Here is an 18,890-nt window from a genome sequence, read left to right as displayed (position 1 = left end):
CATCATCATCATCATCATCACATGGTGCTTGTATATGTTCCAACATGAGTGTCTGTTCTTCGCTTATTCTCCCTTCCTGACGTTTTGACGCAGAGAAGCAAAGCACTTAAACGCTTACACTCAGAAACACACACACACCCGCAAATACACGCTCATCGCACACCACAGGGAGACACACACAGATAGACTCCTATACACACACGCACAGGTCCCCCAAATCACATCGCGCGCACACGCACACACGCGGTACCTCCCAGGGGACGACATACAAGCAAATGCATCAGAGAAAGAAAGAAAGAAAAGAAGAAGAAAGATTTAGGCAGGTTTCAGGCGGAAGAGAGGTTAAAACGGACCGTGGCAAAGTCAGCACGAAGGGAGAGCGGGTCAGTCAGGGAGAAATTACGAGGCCGACAGGAGGCTCGGAGAGCACCGGGCAGGCTCCCCACGTCCCAGCTCAGCAAACCGACGCCCCGGGACGGAAGACGAGCCACCGAGTCACCGGGAGCCCGAGCCTCGGAATCACGCCCGGAGCCCAGGCTTCGGGTTCCCACCCTCTGGCTCTCTCCGCGGCAGCCCCGTCTTCTTGAGTGTGCCGGTGACCGCAGGTCTGGGAGGCTCCGTCCAGGCCCGGGCCGGCCGCCTCCCCGTGGGCTTCCCGCGTCTCCCTACATCACGCATGAGGCCATGGGAACGAACCCCTTGCGAGATGTGGGGTCCGCAAATATTTCTGCCATGTGCGTTGCGTTTTCGGCCGCTGCTCGTTTCCTCTGCTGTGCGGAAGCTTTTGAGTTTGGTGCGGTCTCTCCCGACCACTTTTACCTTTGCTGCCTTTGCTGGACGGTAGGGGCCTTTTCTTTTCCTTCTTTTTCTTCTTTTTTTCTTTTGCATATGGATTATCCGGTTTTCCCAGCGTGTGTCGAAGAGGCTGCTTTTCCGCATTATGTGTTCTTAGCGCCCTTGTCAAAAATCAGTTGACCTTTTCCGCGTAGATTTATCTACGGGCTTTCTATTCTGTTCCGCTGGTCTGTATGTCTGTCTTTATGCCAGTACCATACTGTTGTAATTATTATAGTTTGTAATATAATTTGAAATCAGATGCGATGCCTCCGGATTTGTTCTTCTTTCTCAAGATTGTTTGGGCTGATCTGGATCTTTTACGGTTCTCTGTGGCAATGATTTTTTTCCTTTTTTTTTTTTTTAAGATAAGGGTTGATGAATTATAGAGAATTTTGAACGCTCGTACACTATTGGTGAGAATATAAAATGATAAGGCAGCTATGGGAAAAGTATGCAGGTTCCTCAGAAACCTAAAAATAGAACCACCATACGATCCCACAATTCCCACTCCTGGGCGTGTCCAAAAGAATTATGATCGGCATCTCTAAGAGGTATCTGCACTCCCGTGTTCACTGCAGCCCTATTCACAATGGCCAAGACACGGAAGCAACACGTGTCCCAACAGGTGAACAGGTAAAGAAAACAGGATTTATACACACAATGGAATACTACCTGATCTTAAGAAAAGAAGGCAACCTTGCCATTTGCGACACCGTGGATGAACCTGGAGAACATTCTGCTAAGTCAAATAAGCCAATCACAAAAGGACAAATATCGCGTGATTCCAATTACATAAAGTATCTAAAACAGTCAAACTCACAGAATCGGAGACCACGATAGTGGTTTTCGTAGGTAAGGGGGTGGGAGAATAGGTAGTTGTTATTCAATGGATATAAATTTTCAGTCGTATTAGATAAATGAGGGTTAGAGATCTGCCCTATACGCCATGCCTCCAGTTAAAAACATGGTGTAGGATACTTAAAATTTCAGAGGGTGGATCTCATGACGCGTTCTCACAGCAGCCACAACAAAAAGACACGCGGATGCGCTGGGAGGTGTGGGGTTTCCTTGGTCGTGGTGACGGTACCAGGGCTGTTTGCGTATGTCCACACTCTGATCGTACATATTAACACGAAAACGAAAATGTGTCTCAGAGGGTTTTTATTTTAGGGAAGCGTATCCATCATCTCGTGTACTCCGCTGGTGAGGTGTGGCTGCCCAGGGTTAGCGATTCGAGTCTGCGCTTCCACGGATGCCTTAAAAAGTCGCACAGGCACGTCATGCTGTGGCATCCTGGAGTAGAATCCATGGAAATGCGTGGGCACGGCCCGTACAGTCATGGCTGACCAAAGAACAAGGCCCAGAAAACGTGGAGAGTGTCGAAGGGACCCACACTCGCCCGCGGTCAGGCCCCAAGCAAGGCCCAGCCACTGGAACGGGAAACGCAGCCACCTCCCACCACAGGGAGAGGGGGCCGGTGGGCAACGCCAAGGAACCCCGGGCGTGGGGCTCACCGACGATTCACGCGCTGTACTGGGGGTCGGTTTTCTTCGTGCGCGCTCCCCAGAGAAAAAGAAAAAACCGAGCTCCTTCGACGGGCAGAAAGGCCTGGACGCCCAGGCACCGAGCGTTCCCATCCGAACGAGAAGCAGACACAGGGCTGGGTCAAGGTTAAAAGTTCTACAGGCGGATGCCAGGCGGGGTTCAATAAGCGTGAACGAGGGATCAGGACAGGGCGGGAGAGAGCCCGCTCGGCAAAGGAGGAAGGAGTTTCTTCCAGAACCGAGCCAGAACACGAGAAAGACCCAGGTCACACGGCAGAGCAGGAGGCCGGCTCCTCTGGAGACAGGGGACCCGGGTGGAGCAGCGGGGTCTGGTCGAAGCGCCCTCTGCTCCTGAGAGGTGGCTTTTTTGAGAGGAGAGTTGATGTGATGCCAGGGACTGGAGCTCGGGTACAAAGGTGGCGCTGGCACCACTCCACGAGGAGGTGACTAGGCAAACACTAGCAGAGGAGGAAGCAGATGGGCGGGAAGGAAGCAGAGGAAGAGGGTGGTGAGTCCTCATCCTCGTCCCAGCTCACGGCATGAGGCCGTCACAGAAAGTGAATCAAGCGGTCACTTCATGATCGTCAAAGCAGTTTACAGACATCGCTCTAAAACCATGCTTTCTCTAGCTCTCTCCCCTCCCTCCCTCCCCCTTCCTTTTCCTTTCTTCCTTCCTTCAACTACTTCCTTCCTTCCTTCCTTCTTCTTCCTTCCTTCCTTCCTTCAAGCTGCTTCCTCCCTCCTTCTTCCTTCCTTCCTTCCGTCCTTCCTCCCTTCCATGAACCTACACATCCATCAGGGAAAACAAGTGCCCACTGACTAAGCGTCCACCGGACAGGTGTGAGGATGAGGTACCGCTCAGGCCTTTGGGGACCCATATAGAAGGAGCCCATGGACGTGTCTGTGTGGAGGGTTTGGGGTTCGTGGGAGGTGACACAGGGTGAGGCAGAGGGAAGGGAAGAGCCATCCACACGCCTGAGTTTTCAGGGTGTTTGGATTTCACCCGGCCACACCTCGTAAGAGACCGTGTGTGGAGGTCAGCTCCGGGTCGGAGACCTCTGCTTCGTCGTCTCGTGATCAGAGAAGGTGGCCGGCGCATGGCCTCAGGGAACCAGAGCTCTCTCGCTCTCACGTCACCCTCAGAAAAGAGAGGCCTCCAAGAGCGGTAAGGTGTTCAGCACTGTGCCGTCGCGTCGGACGGACCCGGCCACCCCTGACTGCCCATCTCGAATGCCATCCACTCTCCCCGGTCAACGTGGCAATTTAGAGCTCTCGCCAGCAGTGTAAGCGGTTCCTTGCCAAAGCATCTGGAGAATTTTAGCCTTCCCTTTCCTCTCTCAGGCCGGGACCCACTGGGAGGTGGGACAGCAGATGGCTCACTTATTGTCACTTACTGCATAGTCATTTAAGTTCAGGTGACTCACTCACTGTTCCTCAGAGCCTCCCAGAAGAACCGGTGATGCCTGCCGTTCATCTTCCCGTCCACTCACAAAACCGAAATACCCAGGAGAATTCATCTGAGCTACGGATTAGGGTCCTGCCCAAAACCGTAGTCGCTTCTGTCCTAGAAGCCCAGAACTTCCCCCTGACTTGACTCATCACCACCCGAGAATCCCGTAGCCCATAGCCACCTCACCCCAAAGGATGGGCCATGGGGATAGGCCCTGGTGACACATCTTTGTCAAAGAATAAGTTCCCCCCCAAAAAAATGTTAAGCCAGAGATTTTCATTACAAAAGCTTTGGAATGAAGATAGAGTAGCCTGCCTCAAAAAAAAAAAATCCCCCTTCCTTAAGGCAAGGCTCGAATTCTGTATAAAACGCCAGCTGGCCAGAGACGCACCAGCAGACCCGAGAGGCTGACGGCTTGACCTGTCCTCTGCACCAGGTGAGTCGCGACACTCGGAATGTATAAATATTTGCCCGATCGCATGTTATTTGATTAGGAACCCTTTGCCATGCTGTGGATATATTTATTTTAAACGCGGTGCTAATTCGTGTTTAAGGTGACGTTAACCGATCTTTTTGACTCCGTGTTTAGATTACAGCTGTGGAACGCGGGGTCAGGAAAAGGCAGTGGTTTTTGTAATGACCATCTGCTCACTTACAGGTTAGAGACCACTGCCCACGGCCGGGGTATTTGTTCTCGGTGGCTTTGAATACTCTCTCTCATCATTACTGAGAGTTTGCAATACCGAAGGCTCTGCACTGGCAAGCTGGATGTCCAAACGATAGGTTTTCCTTTACTCTGGGAACCCACGATCCATCAGAGAACATAAAACGTGGGCGTAACTTGCAAACATGAGCATGGAAAGTGATCAGGATGAGCGAGGCGACTTGGGTCTGGCAGGGTGGCTGGGAGGGAGCCACGGCGGGCAAGCGTGTGCAGACAAGCAGAGGCAAATGGAAGGCTTCCAGGCAGGACGCGCAGAGAGGCCAGCGTGAAGGGACGCGTAGGTGGGACACGTGGGCTGAGGGATGATCGTGTGGAGTTTTCCTATGAGAGCTACGTGGTGGACGTGAGCAGGTAGACGCCAGAATGTTCCTTCCATCTTCCTTCCAAATTCTTGGGAAGCCGGGGCCTCCATCGATCCTGGCAGGCAGCCGGTGCGTCGAGTTGCAGGTGGAAGTTTGCAGAATCGCCCGGGGGGAACGGGAGCAGAGAGCGGGCTCTGCTCACGGGCGGCCGAGCAAAGCACCGTCACGCTTCTCTTCTCGAAAGTGCAGAAGACGCTCCCACGGGCCCGCTGATCTCAAGCTCGGGGAAGCGGAGAGGGTAGCGAGGCTGCCACCCCTGAGGGGCGTGACGTGAGACGTAGTTATCGCTAAACCTGTCTTGTTCCTTGTCTCACCAGAACAGAGTCAGCTCTTCCGTCTCTAGGGCCAGGCGCCTTCGCAGCATGAGCTCCCACCAGCAGAAGCAGCCCAGCACCCTCCCCGCCGAGCTTCACCCGCAGCAGGTGAAGAAGCCCAGCCAGCCTCCGCCCTCAGAACCATGCTTTCCCCGCAAAATCGAGGAGTCGAGCTACGTCGACTTGCCATCTCCTGGCCACGCCAAGGTGCCAGAGCCGGGCTACCCCAAGAATCCCGAACCGGGACATCCCACGTTTCCTGAGCAGGGTCACGCCAAGGTCCCTGAGCCTGTCCACCCTAAAGTCCCTCAGCACAGTCAGTCAAAGGTTCCTGAGCCACAGCCTCCAAAGGTCGTTCCAGGCTCAGGCCAGAAGACCAAGCAGAAGTAATGCCAGCCACGTCCACGGCCTCGCCCCCGGCCTCGCCCTCGGCCTCGCCCCGAGGGGCCGGCCACCAAAGGCCGGGCACCTTCCTTCCGCCCTGTGCTTTGATTGCCTCTGGAGCTCGTAATCAGTATGCTCAGTCTCTGTCTTATCTGCATCAAAAAAATATGTGCTGGGGAGCTTTTCCCTACACCGATTTTGGAGGTCCCCTGAGCCTCGAAATCAAGCAGGGGTCTCTGTGGCTTCGCTGGTCTCCAGCTGCTCTGGGTTCCACGGAAGAGGGAATCTGGGTGGAAAGTCGTGTGTGTTCTCCACGCTGCCTCCATTAAATCGCTTTTCAGTCCAGTCCTGGCTGCGTGTGTCATTGGGTGACTCTGTCTCATTCACTGCTACCCCACCAGGAGAATAGGGTCTGTGATCAGAGGGGACTCGGTGTCGACGTCACCTGTCTATGCTGGCACCTGTCTATGCTGGCACTGTGTGCCTCCGCGAGCGTGTGTGTGGTTCCATTCAGGGGGACATATGGTCCCACGATTAGAGTGCCAATGGCTACTGAGCAATGAAGCTAAGAGCCTGTCACTTTGGGCAGCCGCACCTGGAGCGGTGTGTCCTCTGGCACTGCACCGAGTCCCACTCGAGTCCCACGGTGTCTGCTCCAAAACCACCTCTGATCTGGAGGACCCGGTCCCCAAGGTTCCTGCTTACTCCCCAAAACATCACTTCTACTTACTCACACCCGATTATTCCGGTTTTCTCCACTGAATCCACAGTGACAGACTCGCCCAGTGACTTAAAACCGCAGCTGAGTTTTCGGTAGGGATTTAAAAAAGGAGCACACGACCCAGGCAAGGCGGACGATCGGCCCCAGTGCCGAGCCGGTCATCCAGCGGAAGGATTCGGGACGGAAAAGAGACGTAAAGACGGTTACAGTAACCCAGAAATGATGTTTTTGCATCACACCTAGAGCTGGGTTCCCCAGACCACCCCCCCTCATTCCCTTCTGCGGTCACGTCTTGCCGCCTCCCGAGGGTGACCAGTAGGGTCGCGGGTCTGTGTTGAGCGAGTGGGGTTATTCCAGAGCTGACTCCAGCAACACAGAAGGCACCAAAAAGTTTCAGAAGTGCTACCGTAGTCATCAGGAAGCAAACCCCATCTTTGGATAGGCTGCGGGGTCCATAATGCCAAGGATTGTGAGACGAGTGACGGGTGCCACTTGTATCATGAACAAGAAATTCACATAAGTGTGGCAAGAATCCAGATATTTGGAAACCGGTAAGACAGAAATTGTCCGACGAGTCCTCATAAGGTGGAGTAGCTGTCAAACCGGCAGAAGCGGATGGCGTTTCTGGGGTCTGTGAGGGACGCACATCTGCGTGGCTTCGTCTTACTGCTGATTTCGATGGTGGGAGAGTCTGGTGACAACTCCGGGGCCACTCACTGAAACCAGTCACCAACCAGGCTGATCTGAATGGAGAAGTGAGCTTCGTGATGCGCACGGCTGTTCCAAGGGAAAAAGCGATTCTATTGTTTGAAGCCTGCTTTACAAAAAAAAAAAAAGACAAAAACACAAAAAACGTGTTTTTATGGTGATATAGCATAAAATTTACCGCTTTCACTCTTTTTAAGTGTGCAATCCCCTGGCATTAACTATATTTACAATGTTGTGCATTTTTATTAAAAGGTATGCACGCACGTGGGTTTATGGAGAATTTTAAAAATCCCGACACTAAAGACAGTGAAATATAAACAGTGATTATTTCTGGCTTCTTTATGTGAATACTCATTTTTTAAATAGTTTTGTGTTTTCCACATCATATCTTCTGTGTCATTATTTCTTTTTGATAACTTTCTATCATAATATTTAAAAAGGACACTGCTGAGCTAGAGGAAATGCCTGTCCTGCCTTTCTAGGACATTCCAGAGGCTCTGCAGTCCAAGAGGGGGGGGCCATTCCACATCCTCGCTGGGGTACACCATGTGTCTCTCCTCCCCACACATCCCCACCCCAATTCCCAGTCTTCTGAGAGGGACCGTGGATACCCCAACGCCCACTGACACGGCGACAGCGACAGCGTACTCAAACCCTGCCCACTTAATGGGCTAAATAAAGAGCCGTCGCCACCTTGTCCCAGCTCCTTCCCTTCCCTCAGCTCCCCTCCTCCTCTTGGCGAAATTGTCCCCCACTGGGCCGAAAAGTCCGAACTATGGCCTATGGCCGGCTTGGCAAAGTTCACGTCCAGGCCTGGTTGCTCGAGTCACTTCACGCGGATAAAGAAACACACTTTTGGTTACAATTCACGGTTCTTCCTTTTCTCTGCTCCGTCATCTCTCTTCCTACCACTGGCACCACGACCACCATAATTCCTGGGGGTGTGGGGTGGGGGGTGCCTTTCTGGTTCAGATAGAAATTGCTCGAGGGGATTCCCCAGACTTCCACATTGACTCGGAAGCTCAAGGAGGGTCCAGGGCAGCCGCTCCCTGGCCGCTTCCCCGCCAGCCCCACCGTGATTTCCTGTCCTCTCCTCTCTCTTCCGCCCGTTCTCTTTCATGCTCTACATCAGGCGCCCCCTCCCCGTGCCTGCCACCCCCACTCTCCCGGAGCCCAGTGGCCCGCCTGGCCTGTGGGTCTTATTAGGCCCCTCTGGCCCCGGACACATGTGCGGGCACAGCTGTCTCGCCCTACAGTCACACCCACGATGGCTGTGTCACCTCTGACTCGTCCACTTGCATCGAAAGGGCAGGAACCCTCTCTGTCTTGGTCAGGGCTGCAGACTCAGGGCCCAGCCTGCTCCCTGCCACGGTCTAGGAGCTTCTCTAGAGTCTGCTGAGACGCTAACGGGCTGACCGCTTCGCATCACCCGTGGACGGGAGGGGAACGCTCTGAACCTCGCTCCCACGGGGCCTGACGCTCCCCTGTCCCCATCCTGCCCCCTACGTTGAAAGCAGCCATGCCCGGAGCGGCCGGCCAGCTGCTCCTTCCTGTCTGCACCCAGGCCGCTTTGGGAGAGCAGGTTCTGCACCTTCCAGAACACAGGGAGAAAGCCAAAAGCGGGATCGTCCCCCCAGATCTGGCCGAGGGGCTCCCCAGTTGGAGTCTGGTCATTTCCTGTGTAAATTTCATGGTGACCGTGGGTGCTTACAGACAGGAGGCCCCACACTACTTTCCACACAAAAAGATTAGAAGAAACATGACAGAATTTTCTAGAACCGTGGGGCAGAAGACATAATTATTGACAGTACGTCAGTCTATATTTTTAAGATATATAAGTTGCAGTTTTATTTTTCTGTAACTGGCGTTTTAAACGCATATATTTTCATTAAGGTTAATAAAACTCGAAGAAGTCTGTGAGCCTTTTGTTATAAATAAGCTAATGACGACACTTTATTCTGACGTTTCTACGTGGACGTGTTACTTAACGATGGGAAATCTATTTGAAAACTCTTGAAGCTATGGTCCCATCCTAGTTTTTACTTAGCGAATGTCTCTTACCACGTCCTAGTAAGCAATGTTCCTATCCCTAAAACAAAGAAATAATCATCAAATAAAACTAATTATTCATGTTGTATGTATTTGTCAGGGTAGGTTTCCTTCTGGACAAAAATCCCCAAAATGTCTGTGACTTCATATAGTGAAATTTTATCTTTCATGCATACCGCAGTCCGAGGTGGGTTGATGGAAACTCAGACTCCTTCCCTTCTGTGCCTCATAGCTTCCGGGGTCACCTCTTCCTTTGTAATGGGGAACCCGCTAAAGCCGATATTACCGATACACAGACAAAGAAAAATCCATAATATGGAGGTAGACAGGGACCTGGCAGGGGGACAATTGCCCCATCGGCTGACACACCAGAGAAAGGAGCTGTGGCGAGTCTGGGCCAGGATGTAAAATAGGAAGCAAAGGGCTCTCGCTGGACCCCGTGTAACCAGGGAGACAAGACAGGTGCCATTTGGCTGATGGCACAGAGTGGAATAGGGGCAGACGACCCCACGCTACGTTCCTAGTGAAAACATCATGAGAAATAGGATAGAAAATTCTATGATATTAGAGTTTGCTACCTAATATTACAGTCACTAATCTTACATTTACCGTCATAGAGCAGCTCTGTTTTATTGCAGCCTCATAGACCCGTAATATTTGCTCCATCTACCTCTTATATTTTGAAGGCCATCGCGAGTATATATTTACCAAATCAGAGTAACTCGATGGCGTTCCTACCACTCACGTCAAACGAGAGTCTGCTAGCAGGGCATCTGCTCGGTAAGTAAATGTCTTGTGCTTTTCTATGCGACCTTAATCCTCTCTTCCGGGGAACCCTGCCACCGCAGAGCAGAAACTTTCAAAAACGAAAAAGCCAAGGAATGTGAGCGACACTTGGGCTCCTGAAAAAAAACATCCCTTAGCGCATCTTACGCTGAGCTGATTGTTTCTGCCGACTGAGGAGGAACAAGGCTCCAGCCTTGTCCTAAGGATGGCCGATGGCGGGAAGTAGAAGCAGAGGCCGAGTTGGGTCTCCCCGGCCCTCGTCTCCCTCCCTCGTCCTCCTTCCGGCCACAGCGCCCTGGCAAGTGCCAGGAGGCCCGCGGCCTTGGAGCATGTGCATCGCATCGTCCCTTGACCTTGAACTCTTCCCACAGACACGCTAATGCCTAACCTTTCGATTCCTAACGTCTGTTCACAAGTCTACAGCCTGGGAACCGCACAAGCATCTAGAGCCGTGCCTGACTTACACTCGAGAGCCCGCTGATGCAAGGACCCGGAGGAGTTCCTTTACGCTAGAGCTGGCGAATCCTCGAGACGTTCCACTGCCACCAGCTCTGTCGACATCGCGAGGTGAGACCAGGCTTCCGGCGCTGAGCATCCGTTCCGGGGAGGCTCCGGGGCTCGTCATCACCTGACGCTCCCTGACTTGTCCTTTCGGGTGACGCGTACGTAGCTTGAGAAGTAACCGAACCTGCTCCATCTTGCTTGGGAAGCCCCACCTGCCTCCCGTAAGTCTGCGATCTCCCACGTGGCTGAGCCTGCGTTCTTGACATTCATGCCTGTTTTGGAGCAATCAGATCGTGGTTTGCATCTGGGGGGGAAAAAAAAAAAGGTTTGATGCCTTTGTGCTTTTTCTCCTGTGCTGGGAGGCAGGGCTCTCTGTCTGCAGGTGAAGGCAGAAACGTCGCCCCCCTCACCGCCACCACCAGGCTGGCTCCGTGTGCAATAACGCCCACATTCGGGGACCGAGCACACAGGGGTGCACTGATCCAGGGGTTCCAGGGGTACCCTGCAGTCTAGTGTCAGAGGCGCCTGGGCTCGGGAAGGGAGAGGAGGCTCTTGCCCACAGCTCACTCCAACCTACACGGGAAAGGCCACGTGACAGTGAGTGGATAAGATGCAGGGCAGAGAGAGTTTGCAGGGTTGCCCAAAAGCTGCACGAGGCACTTAACCAATAAAACCAAGGGAGGCCGGGCTGTGGGGTACGCAAAGCAGCAGCATCTTATCGTCCTGACTCCCCGTGAGAAGTCGCTGTGAGGGTCAGAGGCAGTGGGAAGATGCTAGCTGTAATCAGAAGCCGCACGGCTCCCAGCAGATCCACCGGCTGACCCGGCACGGCGGGTAAGGACTGAGCTCCCCTGTGCCGTGGGAAGGGCTCACTACCCAGCTCTCGCCGCGCTTAGACACGGCAGCAGGAGGATGAAGGAGACCTTGAGACACTAGGAAGGGAAAAGTGTGGCTGCGGGAAGGAAGCACAGTCCGCTTGGTCCCCCAGGTCGAAGCGTAGAGAATGCCGAATGACACCCCTCACCTTTGCGCCCAGGAGTGTGGGTCCCGGAAAGACACGACAGTCAGGGGCCCAGCCTCGGAGCTGAGGTTCAGGCCGGCCAAGTCCACGGAGGACCAAGGAGCAGGAGTCAGGTTGCCCAGGGCTGAGGCGCCCGCCAGCCCAGCAGCAGGAGAGCTGGAATTCCCTTCCCAGGGCCCGTAGAGGCGAGGTTTGGACGAGCAGAGCTAGAACGATGCCACGGGCCTTAAACTCAGGCTCGGTGGTGGCCTCGGCCCGGCCCAAAGGGAACTCTGAAGAGGGACATGCGTGGCGGGGATGACCACAGAGGCATCTGTCTCTCCCTGAGTCCCTACCCCTCTTCTTAGCCCCTACCACACGGTTTGTCACAAGGGTGTGTTTCTCTTATAAGAAATTTCCTAGTTGTTCTCAAGGCAGCCTCAGGGTGTCTCGTAACAAATGATGCCATTCGGTCACCCGTCCGCTCCGCAGTTGTCAATCCACTGAGCGGCGGCGTCTACACACCAAGCACTGAGCGGGAGTGGAGAGTAGCATAGGCTCTAGCGAGGACTGGGAGGAGCTCCTGGTGGTGGCTGGTCCTGGGCTCCAGCTCAGGGGAGGCGACACAGCCGTGGAGCCAGCAGGTACTCGGCGACATGTAGGTGAGCAAAGCTAAGGAGGGAGGGACCACAAAAACACCCGGGTCTGAGGAACGATCTGGATTTTCCAAAGACCCCGGCTTGTTCCAGACGGCATATTAGAAGCAGTCCTGGGTTATGACCTCCATTTCGTTTTAACTTGAGCATAGTAAACCCTGGTATAAAGGGTCAAGGGATCTCAGGGCCCGTGTCCCGTGCTGCCCCCAAGGAGGGATTTCCACGAGAGGCAGGGCCTCGAGGGTCCAGTGTCACATTAGACAGAACGAGCAGGGGGGCAAAGCGGCCAGGCTGCTCCGGGCTGCTGACCCTGACCGTCTTCCAGGTTTTCACACATCAATGTCCCCATCACTGAGCAGTGTCCCCATCACAGATCAGGGTCCCCATGCCCTGTCTTCTGTTGACTCTGAGTCCTTCCTTGGAATGAAAGCTTTTGAAAACCAAAAGGATCATTTGAGCCTTGCCTTTCCCCACAGGCCGGGGTACATGGAGTGATAAAGAAACAAAATTATAATTTTTTGCCACCTGGGGACAGTCATGTCACCATGCCCTGGGCCCAGAGGAACCACAGACACCTCATTTATCTCCACACCCGCTTCCTATGCTACACGGTTCAGCAAGCCTGGTCTGTGCCCAGAATTAGGACCCTCCAGGAAACAGGGCTGTTCCCCGTTCTTGCCCTGAAACACCCCCCTCTCTCCCTCCAGCCCACACCACCCTCACTGCACACACTGCACTTGGGGGCAAAGGACGCTCAGCGGGGATACGGCCCAGGTGACATCGCTGTCAGACAGCGAGTGCCAAAAAAATGTCAGGCGGGTGGTTTCATCACAAAAACTGAACCGACAGGTAGATGAGGGAAGTGAGGTGACTCATGATTGGCAGGCAGAGAATGAAGACACGGCAGCCCAGAAAGAGCCCATTTCCTTGAGACAGGTCTCGATCACTATAAAAAGCCAGCTGGCTGGGGACACCACACCAGAGCCGAGCGACCGATCACAGAGCCTGCTCTTCTCCGCCACCAGGTGAGTCTGTCCTTGGACCTCCTCGCCGTTCCTGCCCCTCGTTGTCGAGGTGCGGTCATCAGCGTAATCACCTCTAGGGACGTCTGTGTTGTAAGAGTAATCCTAGTCTGGGCGTGAGGGGACTTAAGACGTTGTGGATCCCATCCCGTCAGTCCTCGCTGGGCCGGCAGGAAGAGGGACAGCTCGAGTCACAGCCACAGGTGGCGGGACGACTCAGTCAGTGGCCCTGCCCGTGACGGTATAATTCTTTCTTGATTCGTAAACTTAAGACAGAGAATTTTACTCTTTCGACGAATTGTTTTCTGAGAATTTATGATGCTGGCACTTGTCTGCTAAAAACAATTCAGACCACGCGTCCCATGAACATGAAGAGCTAGAATACGGTGTAGGAGGCCACCCTCCCAAGGTGACAAGGGCGAGGCGAGTGCCGTGTCTGGGCACGCGGGCGATTTCTGGAAGGCTCGCTCTACCGATTCCCCCCAGAAGGGTCGTATGAGGCGATCTGCGATCCGCGGTGGCTGCGTGATGCTTGAACCAGCAGCAGTGTGGGGAACACGGTGGGGAGCGGAGGGCGTGAGCAAGGCTCGCGGGGGCATCGTGTGGGGTTCTAGAGAAGTCCGTAGTTATCTGAGAGCTGTTCTCGCGTCAGAAGCGGGTCGGCGGGCTGGAGTCTCTGGGTTTTGTTATGTCCCGATTCTGCATGAGGCAGCACTGTGCTCTCACAGTCCTGCCCGGAGCCAGCGGCTGTGTAGTGTCCCCAGGAAGGACAGCCCATGGGGAGGCCCGGAGCGAGGGGGCAGCACCAGCCGCCTTTCGCTTCTCCTCCTCAAAGGCTCAGTAGAGACAGAGAGGAGAAAATCTGCTTGTCAGAAACCCGAAGTGGCATGGAACGTGGCTACCCGCCCCCGACCCCCGCCGCCCCAGCCAATCCCTGTGCAAACCATCTCTCCCCTCCCTAGGTCCAGCCACCTTCGCAGCATGAGCTCCCACCAGCAGAAGCAGCCCTGCACCCTGCCCCCCGAGCTGCAGCAGCAGCAGGTGAAACAGCCCTGCCAGCCTCCGCCCCAGGAGCCACGTGTCCCCAAAACCAAGGAGCCGTGCCACGCCAAGGTCCCGGAGCCCAGCCACCCCACGGTTCCTGAGCCATGTCAACCCAAAGTTCCTGAGCCTCAAAGCACCCACGGTTCCTGGAGCCAATGCTCAACCCAAAGTCTTGAGCCCTGCCACCCCATCTTCCGTTCCTGAGCCATGTCAAATTTAAGCTTCCTGAGCCCAGCCACCCAGAGGTTCCTGAACTGTAAACCCCAAGGTCCCTGAGCCATGTCAAACTCTAAAGTCCCAGAGCCCAGCCACCCCAAAGCTCCTGAGCCATGTCAGTTGGCGTCCCAGAGCCCAGCTTTCAGCCACCCTGTCTTGAGCTGTCACCAAGGCGTCCCAGAGCCCAGCCAGCCAACGTTCCTTTGAGCCCTCACCCACAGGTTCCTGAGCCTGTCGACCCAAAGTCCCAGAGAGCCCAGCCACCCCAAAGTCCTGAGAGCCATGTCAAGGTCCCAGAGCCTAGCCACCCCACGGCTCTGGAGCTGTGTCAGATCAAGGTTCCAGAGCCCAGCTGCCACCCCTAATGGTTCCTGAGTCAGGTCAAATCAAAAGTCCTGTGAGCCCAGCCAGCCACACTGTCTCCTGAGCCCTAAGCACCCTTACTTGTTCCTGAGCCATGTCGACCCAAAGTCCCAGAGCCCAGCCACCCCATGGTTCCTGAGCCGTGTCCCTCAACGGTCATTCCGACACCAACTCAGCAGACCAAGCAGAAGTAACGTGGTCCGCAGCCATGCCCCGACGGGCCGACCCCCAGGTGCCAAGCCCCCACTCCCATCCTGCTCGAGTCCCTTTGCCTTACAATCAGCATGCTGTCACCCTGAGTCACACTTCTCCCTCATTTGCACCCTAAAAACGTGTGCTACGGCGCTGTCCTTCTTCTGAGCCTCTGAATTAGGCTGAGGGTCTTGATGCCTTAGACCCTCAGTCCTCAGCTGCTCTGAGGGACTCAAGTTGGGCACCAGTGGGTCAGCTGTGTCCTGACCCCATTAAAGGCACTTTCGCTCCCAAGCCTGGCTGTGTTTCGTGGTCTGACTCAGCTTCTCCTTTCCCTGGGCCTATTCGCAGACAGGCTGGTGAGATGTCGGGCCCCGGGACCAGCGGGTGGGGGTGACCCCCGAATTTCCCTGGGCTGGCAATGGGAGGCCGCGCAATGCCCCCCAGCGGCCGTCACTTGGGCCTCCGGGCCTGGAACAAGACTCTGCTCTTGCGACTCAGTGAGTCCCGCTAGAGTCTGGTCAGCACACGTCCACGCTGGCTCTCGACCCCGGGCGCCCCACCCCTGAACCCGGCTCCCGGGTGCTGACCTACCCAGCCGACTCGGTCGAGTCTAAGAGATGGTGTTCGTACGCGGGAACCTGCTCCCCCCAGTCCTTTCCATCTGATACCCGTGACTCAGTTTCTCAAACGCACCCCAAGACGCACAGCCTCCCCTTCCGTTATCTCCGTGCACCTGCTTCCATTCCCGGAGTGCCCGCCCTGCCGGAAAGGCTCACCCGAGGGCATGTCGCCCCTCCCCACGCCTCACGCGGCACCCAGACGCGCCCGCGCGCCCTCGGTCGGCGGGGTCCCAGAGCCACGTGCCAAAGCCAACCGGCTGCCTCTCCAGGTGCAGACTGCTGAGGTCACACAGAGCGTGGCGAGAGCCGCGGGAGGTGACAGAAGCCCACCGCCCATCTTCCCCCGGTGTGAAAAGGTTTCCAGTGAAACCAAGCGTGGTGGGATTGTCCACTGTGTCGCACACACACGCATGTCCTTGTACTTGTAGTTATATTTACATCAAAAGTGTGTTTCCTCTTGATGCTACTGGGGGCAAATTTCCCTGCGGTACCACATTTTTCAAAAGACATATTGCCCTTAGATACTTTTGATCATAACGTTTTTACTTGATCATAATGTTTTTACCTGATTGCAGTTTTTAAAATTACGAAGTCTATTTGAAAAATGTCTACCCTCGCCTGAAAATTACATAATCGTATTAACCAACGTTACCCCAACAAATTTAATTTTTAAACAGTTAAAAAAATAAATAAAAAATAAAAACCCATACCTTTCGAACCCTCAAAAAATATTTTTTTCAGTTTAAACCAATGTAACTATACGCCTGTGACATAATTATTACACATATAAAACTTATTTCATTTGACCAGCAAAAAAAAAGAAAGAAAGAAAGAAAAAAGAGAAAGAAAGAAAAAGAAAAATATCTACCCTAAGTCTTATAATCCTAAATGTCTTCTTGTTTAGTCATTATCCTGGTAAACAGTGCCCCCTAGCACCAAACTCCACTAATCAAACAAACGAATGGGTCCTAATCGCGCTGTTTCTTAGTCGGCCTAGGCTAGTAGCTGCCATAGCAAACACCCCCCAAACTGTAGTGACTCTCAGGAGTTATTTCTCGCTCTCGTCAGCAAGGCCTTTGCTCCATGCAGTCACGAAGGACGTCCGCTTCCTTCCCTCATGTGGCCTCACTGTCCCCGGGAGCCTCGCCCCACTCTGAACTCAGGTACAAGAACAGAGAACCGGACAGACAAATACCCCCTGACCGCATCCGCCTGGCATCAGAGATGACGTACATTCCTGCCGGTCGCATGGCCTCATCTGATTCCAAAGTCGAAGACGTGGTTATCAATATGCCCAGAAAGAACGAGAAAACACAGACCGTGGGGACCTCTTCGGTTTCTGCCACCAGCTGTCCTTCCGGTCCTCGACTGTCCATGTACTGCTTTTGTCTCATCAGCGGAGAAAGCCCAGAGCCCCATCAGCTCCAAACACAGGAGCTCTGGATGACATGGCACGCTCTCGGTCTTGTCTTTCTACGGCATCTACTGGTTTAGCAATCTATGAGATACACAGAGGAACCGCTTCTTCCTACTACCAAGCATCCGATGACGAGATACCGGAAAAGTAAACAGAAACCGCCACACGCAAGAGAAAGTCACGGGAGAGGAATGGGAGTCGCCTGCCCTCCGTTTTCTGAAGTCCAGCCGGGTGGGCATCGTGACACGTCCCTCCCCTCCCCCACCCCCAACAGCCAGAAGTGGTAGAAATTCTGGGTTAAATCTCGATTCTGCTCTGTGGAAGGAACTTCTTTTTCTTTTCATATCCATCATTCTGCCGCCGGTAGGATTATTCCTTCTACGTGATCGGATCTAAAGTGTGTTTGTTGTGTGCTTTCCTTGGTAAGGTAATACTTGCAGGTCACGTTCTGTTTGCTTCCGGAGAGTTCTACACCTACGCGCCAACAATTGTCCCCAGATCCTTGACCAGAAGACATTCTTATGCTTATCTTATTCTTATGCTTCTTTTCCCCAGTGCCTTTCCTTCTCAACTGTAGCTCTTTTGATACTATCTGGGAAAATATACTTAGGTGGGAGGGTATTCAAACTTAATTTAACCTTGGCTGAAAACTCGAGTCTTAATTCTTTCAAAATCATTCTCGATTTTATCTTTTTCTATCTAAGATCTAGAAGTCATCAATTTTCCAACCCTGCAGGTCTCTACGTTTCTGGTTTTCCTCTGTTCCTTCATGTGCTTGATAAAGAGCATGTTCTCTTTCTTTGTTTAAAAGAGCTTTATTGAGATACGATTCGCCCTTCTAAAGTATACGTTTCAGTAGTTTGTACTATATTCACGGAGATGTGCGATTATCACCATAATCTAATCACTCCCGAAAGAAACTGCACGTAAATGAGCTAGCCCTCCCCGTTTCTGCTCACCCATTTCCGTGAGTTCCTGCCTCTAGAGATTTGCCAACTCCGGACATGGCATATAAATGGGATCAGACAATATGTGGCCTTGTGCGTCATGTTCTTTAACGTAGCGTAATGTTTCAAAGGGTGATCCGTGTCGTGGTATGTATTAGCATTTCATTGCTTTGTGTTACGAACCAAGATTATAGTGTGAGGATAAATCACGTGTATCAGCAATGCACCTGTGGGCAGGTTCCATTCACCGGCAGTCATGTGGGCCTCTCCCTCCATCTGCAGCTCTGTCGCCTTGGAGTCCTTGACTTCTAGTTTTGTGGATGGAGGATGTAGGGAGGAGACGACCTCTTCATCTTAAATATGTTTTAGTATGACTTGGTGTGGATAATTGGTTGCTTACAAAAATAACGCTATATCTATGTGTGTGTGTGTGTGTGTGTGTCCCACGGTGGACACTTAAGGCCACAAGAAAGAACGTACTGAAAGGACACGTCCCTCTCCTTGCAGCTTACTTGACTAGAGGCCGAGCACTGAGGACACAAGCTGCAGGACAAGAGTAACTTTGCAAATCTACATAAACATATACACCCAAATATTTTCAAATGTGAGGTCAAAACACTCAACAAAGTAATTTCAGCAGCGAACAAAATGATAGGACCCTGAATTTCGGTGGGTCCTTGGAGTGAGAAGAGCAGATGACAGACATGGAGAGGGGGTGACACTTTGCCTTGAAGGGACTGTTATAATTCCTCTTCCTTCTGCACTCCCCGTGTTTTAAGAATGTAAAACTTTTGTTCAGAACATGCCACTAATTCTCAAAAGTTTTTCATATGCAGTATCACATAACACATAAAGTGAATTAGAAAGAAAAGGAACCACAGAATATGAGAGTGTAATAAAGTTTAAGAATCATCTTGTTTTCTATACTGGTTATGTCTGAACATTTCCTGCTGAAGAAACATGACAGTGGCAGTGATGGTGATGGTGGTGATGGTGGTGATGGCGGTGATGGTGATAGTGACAGTGA

The 18,890-nt window shown here is 53.1% G+C and overlaps 2 protein-coding genes across 2 annotated transcripts; both read left to right on the top strand.

The window, feature by feature from the left end:
• Nucleotides 1-5,279: 5,279 nt before the first annotated feature.
• LOC120592174 (cornifin-like) lies at nucleotides 5,280-5,644 on the top strand. The gene has a single exon (XM_039849741.1). It carries the CDS (start codon nucleotides 5,280-5,282, stop codon nucleotides 5,619-5,621), a length of 342 nt encoding a protein of 113 aa, XP_039705675.1. The 3' UTR covers nucleotides 5,622-5,644.
• Nucleotides 5,645-13,967: 8,323 nt separating this feature from the next.
• LOC120592230 (cornifin alpha-like) lies at nucleotides 13,968-14,878 on the top strand. The gene is given in 4 exon segments (XM_039849823.1): nucleotides 13,968-14,294; nucleotides 14,296-14,319; nucleotides 14,394-14,436; nucleotides 14,757-14,878. Coding segments are annotated over 4 exon segments (441 nt in total). The 5' UTR covers nucleotides 13,968-14,042.
• The last annotated feature ends 4,012 nt before the right edge of the window (nucleotides 14,879-18,890 follow it).

The sequence above is a fragment of the Pteropus medius genome, unplaced genomic scaffold (genome assembly GCF_902729225.1).
Source record: "Pteropus medius unplaced genomic scaffold, Ma_sr-lr_union100, whole genome shotgun sequence".
Classification (NCBI taxonomy): Eukaryota; Metazoa; Chordata; class Mammalia; order Chiroptera; family Pteropodidae; genus Pteropus; species Pteropus medius.
The sequence above is the reverse complement of the archived record's forward strand: the minus strand, read 5'-3'. Positions and strand labels throughout refer to the sequence as shown.

Bases quoted from the DNA above. Each gene is read 5' to 3' on its own strand.
- LOC120592174 (XM_039849741.1), top strand. From the start codon at position 5,280: ATGAGCTCCCACCAGCAGAAGCAGCCCAGCACCCTCCCCGCCGAGCTT.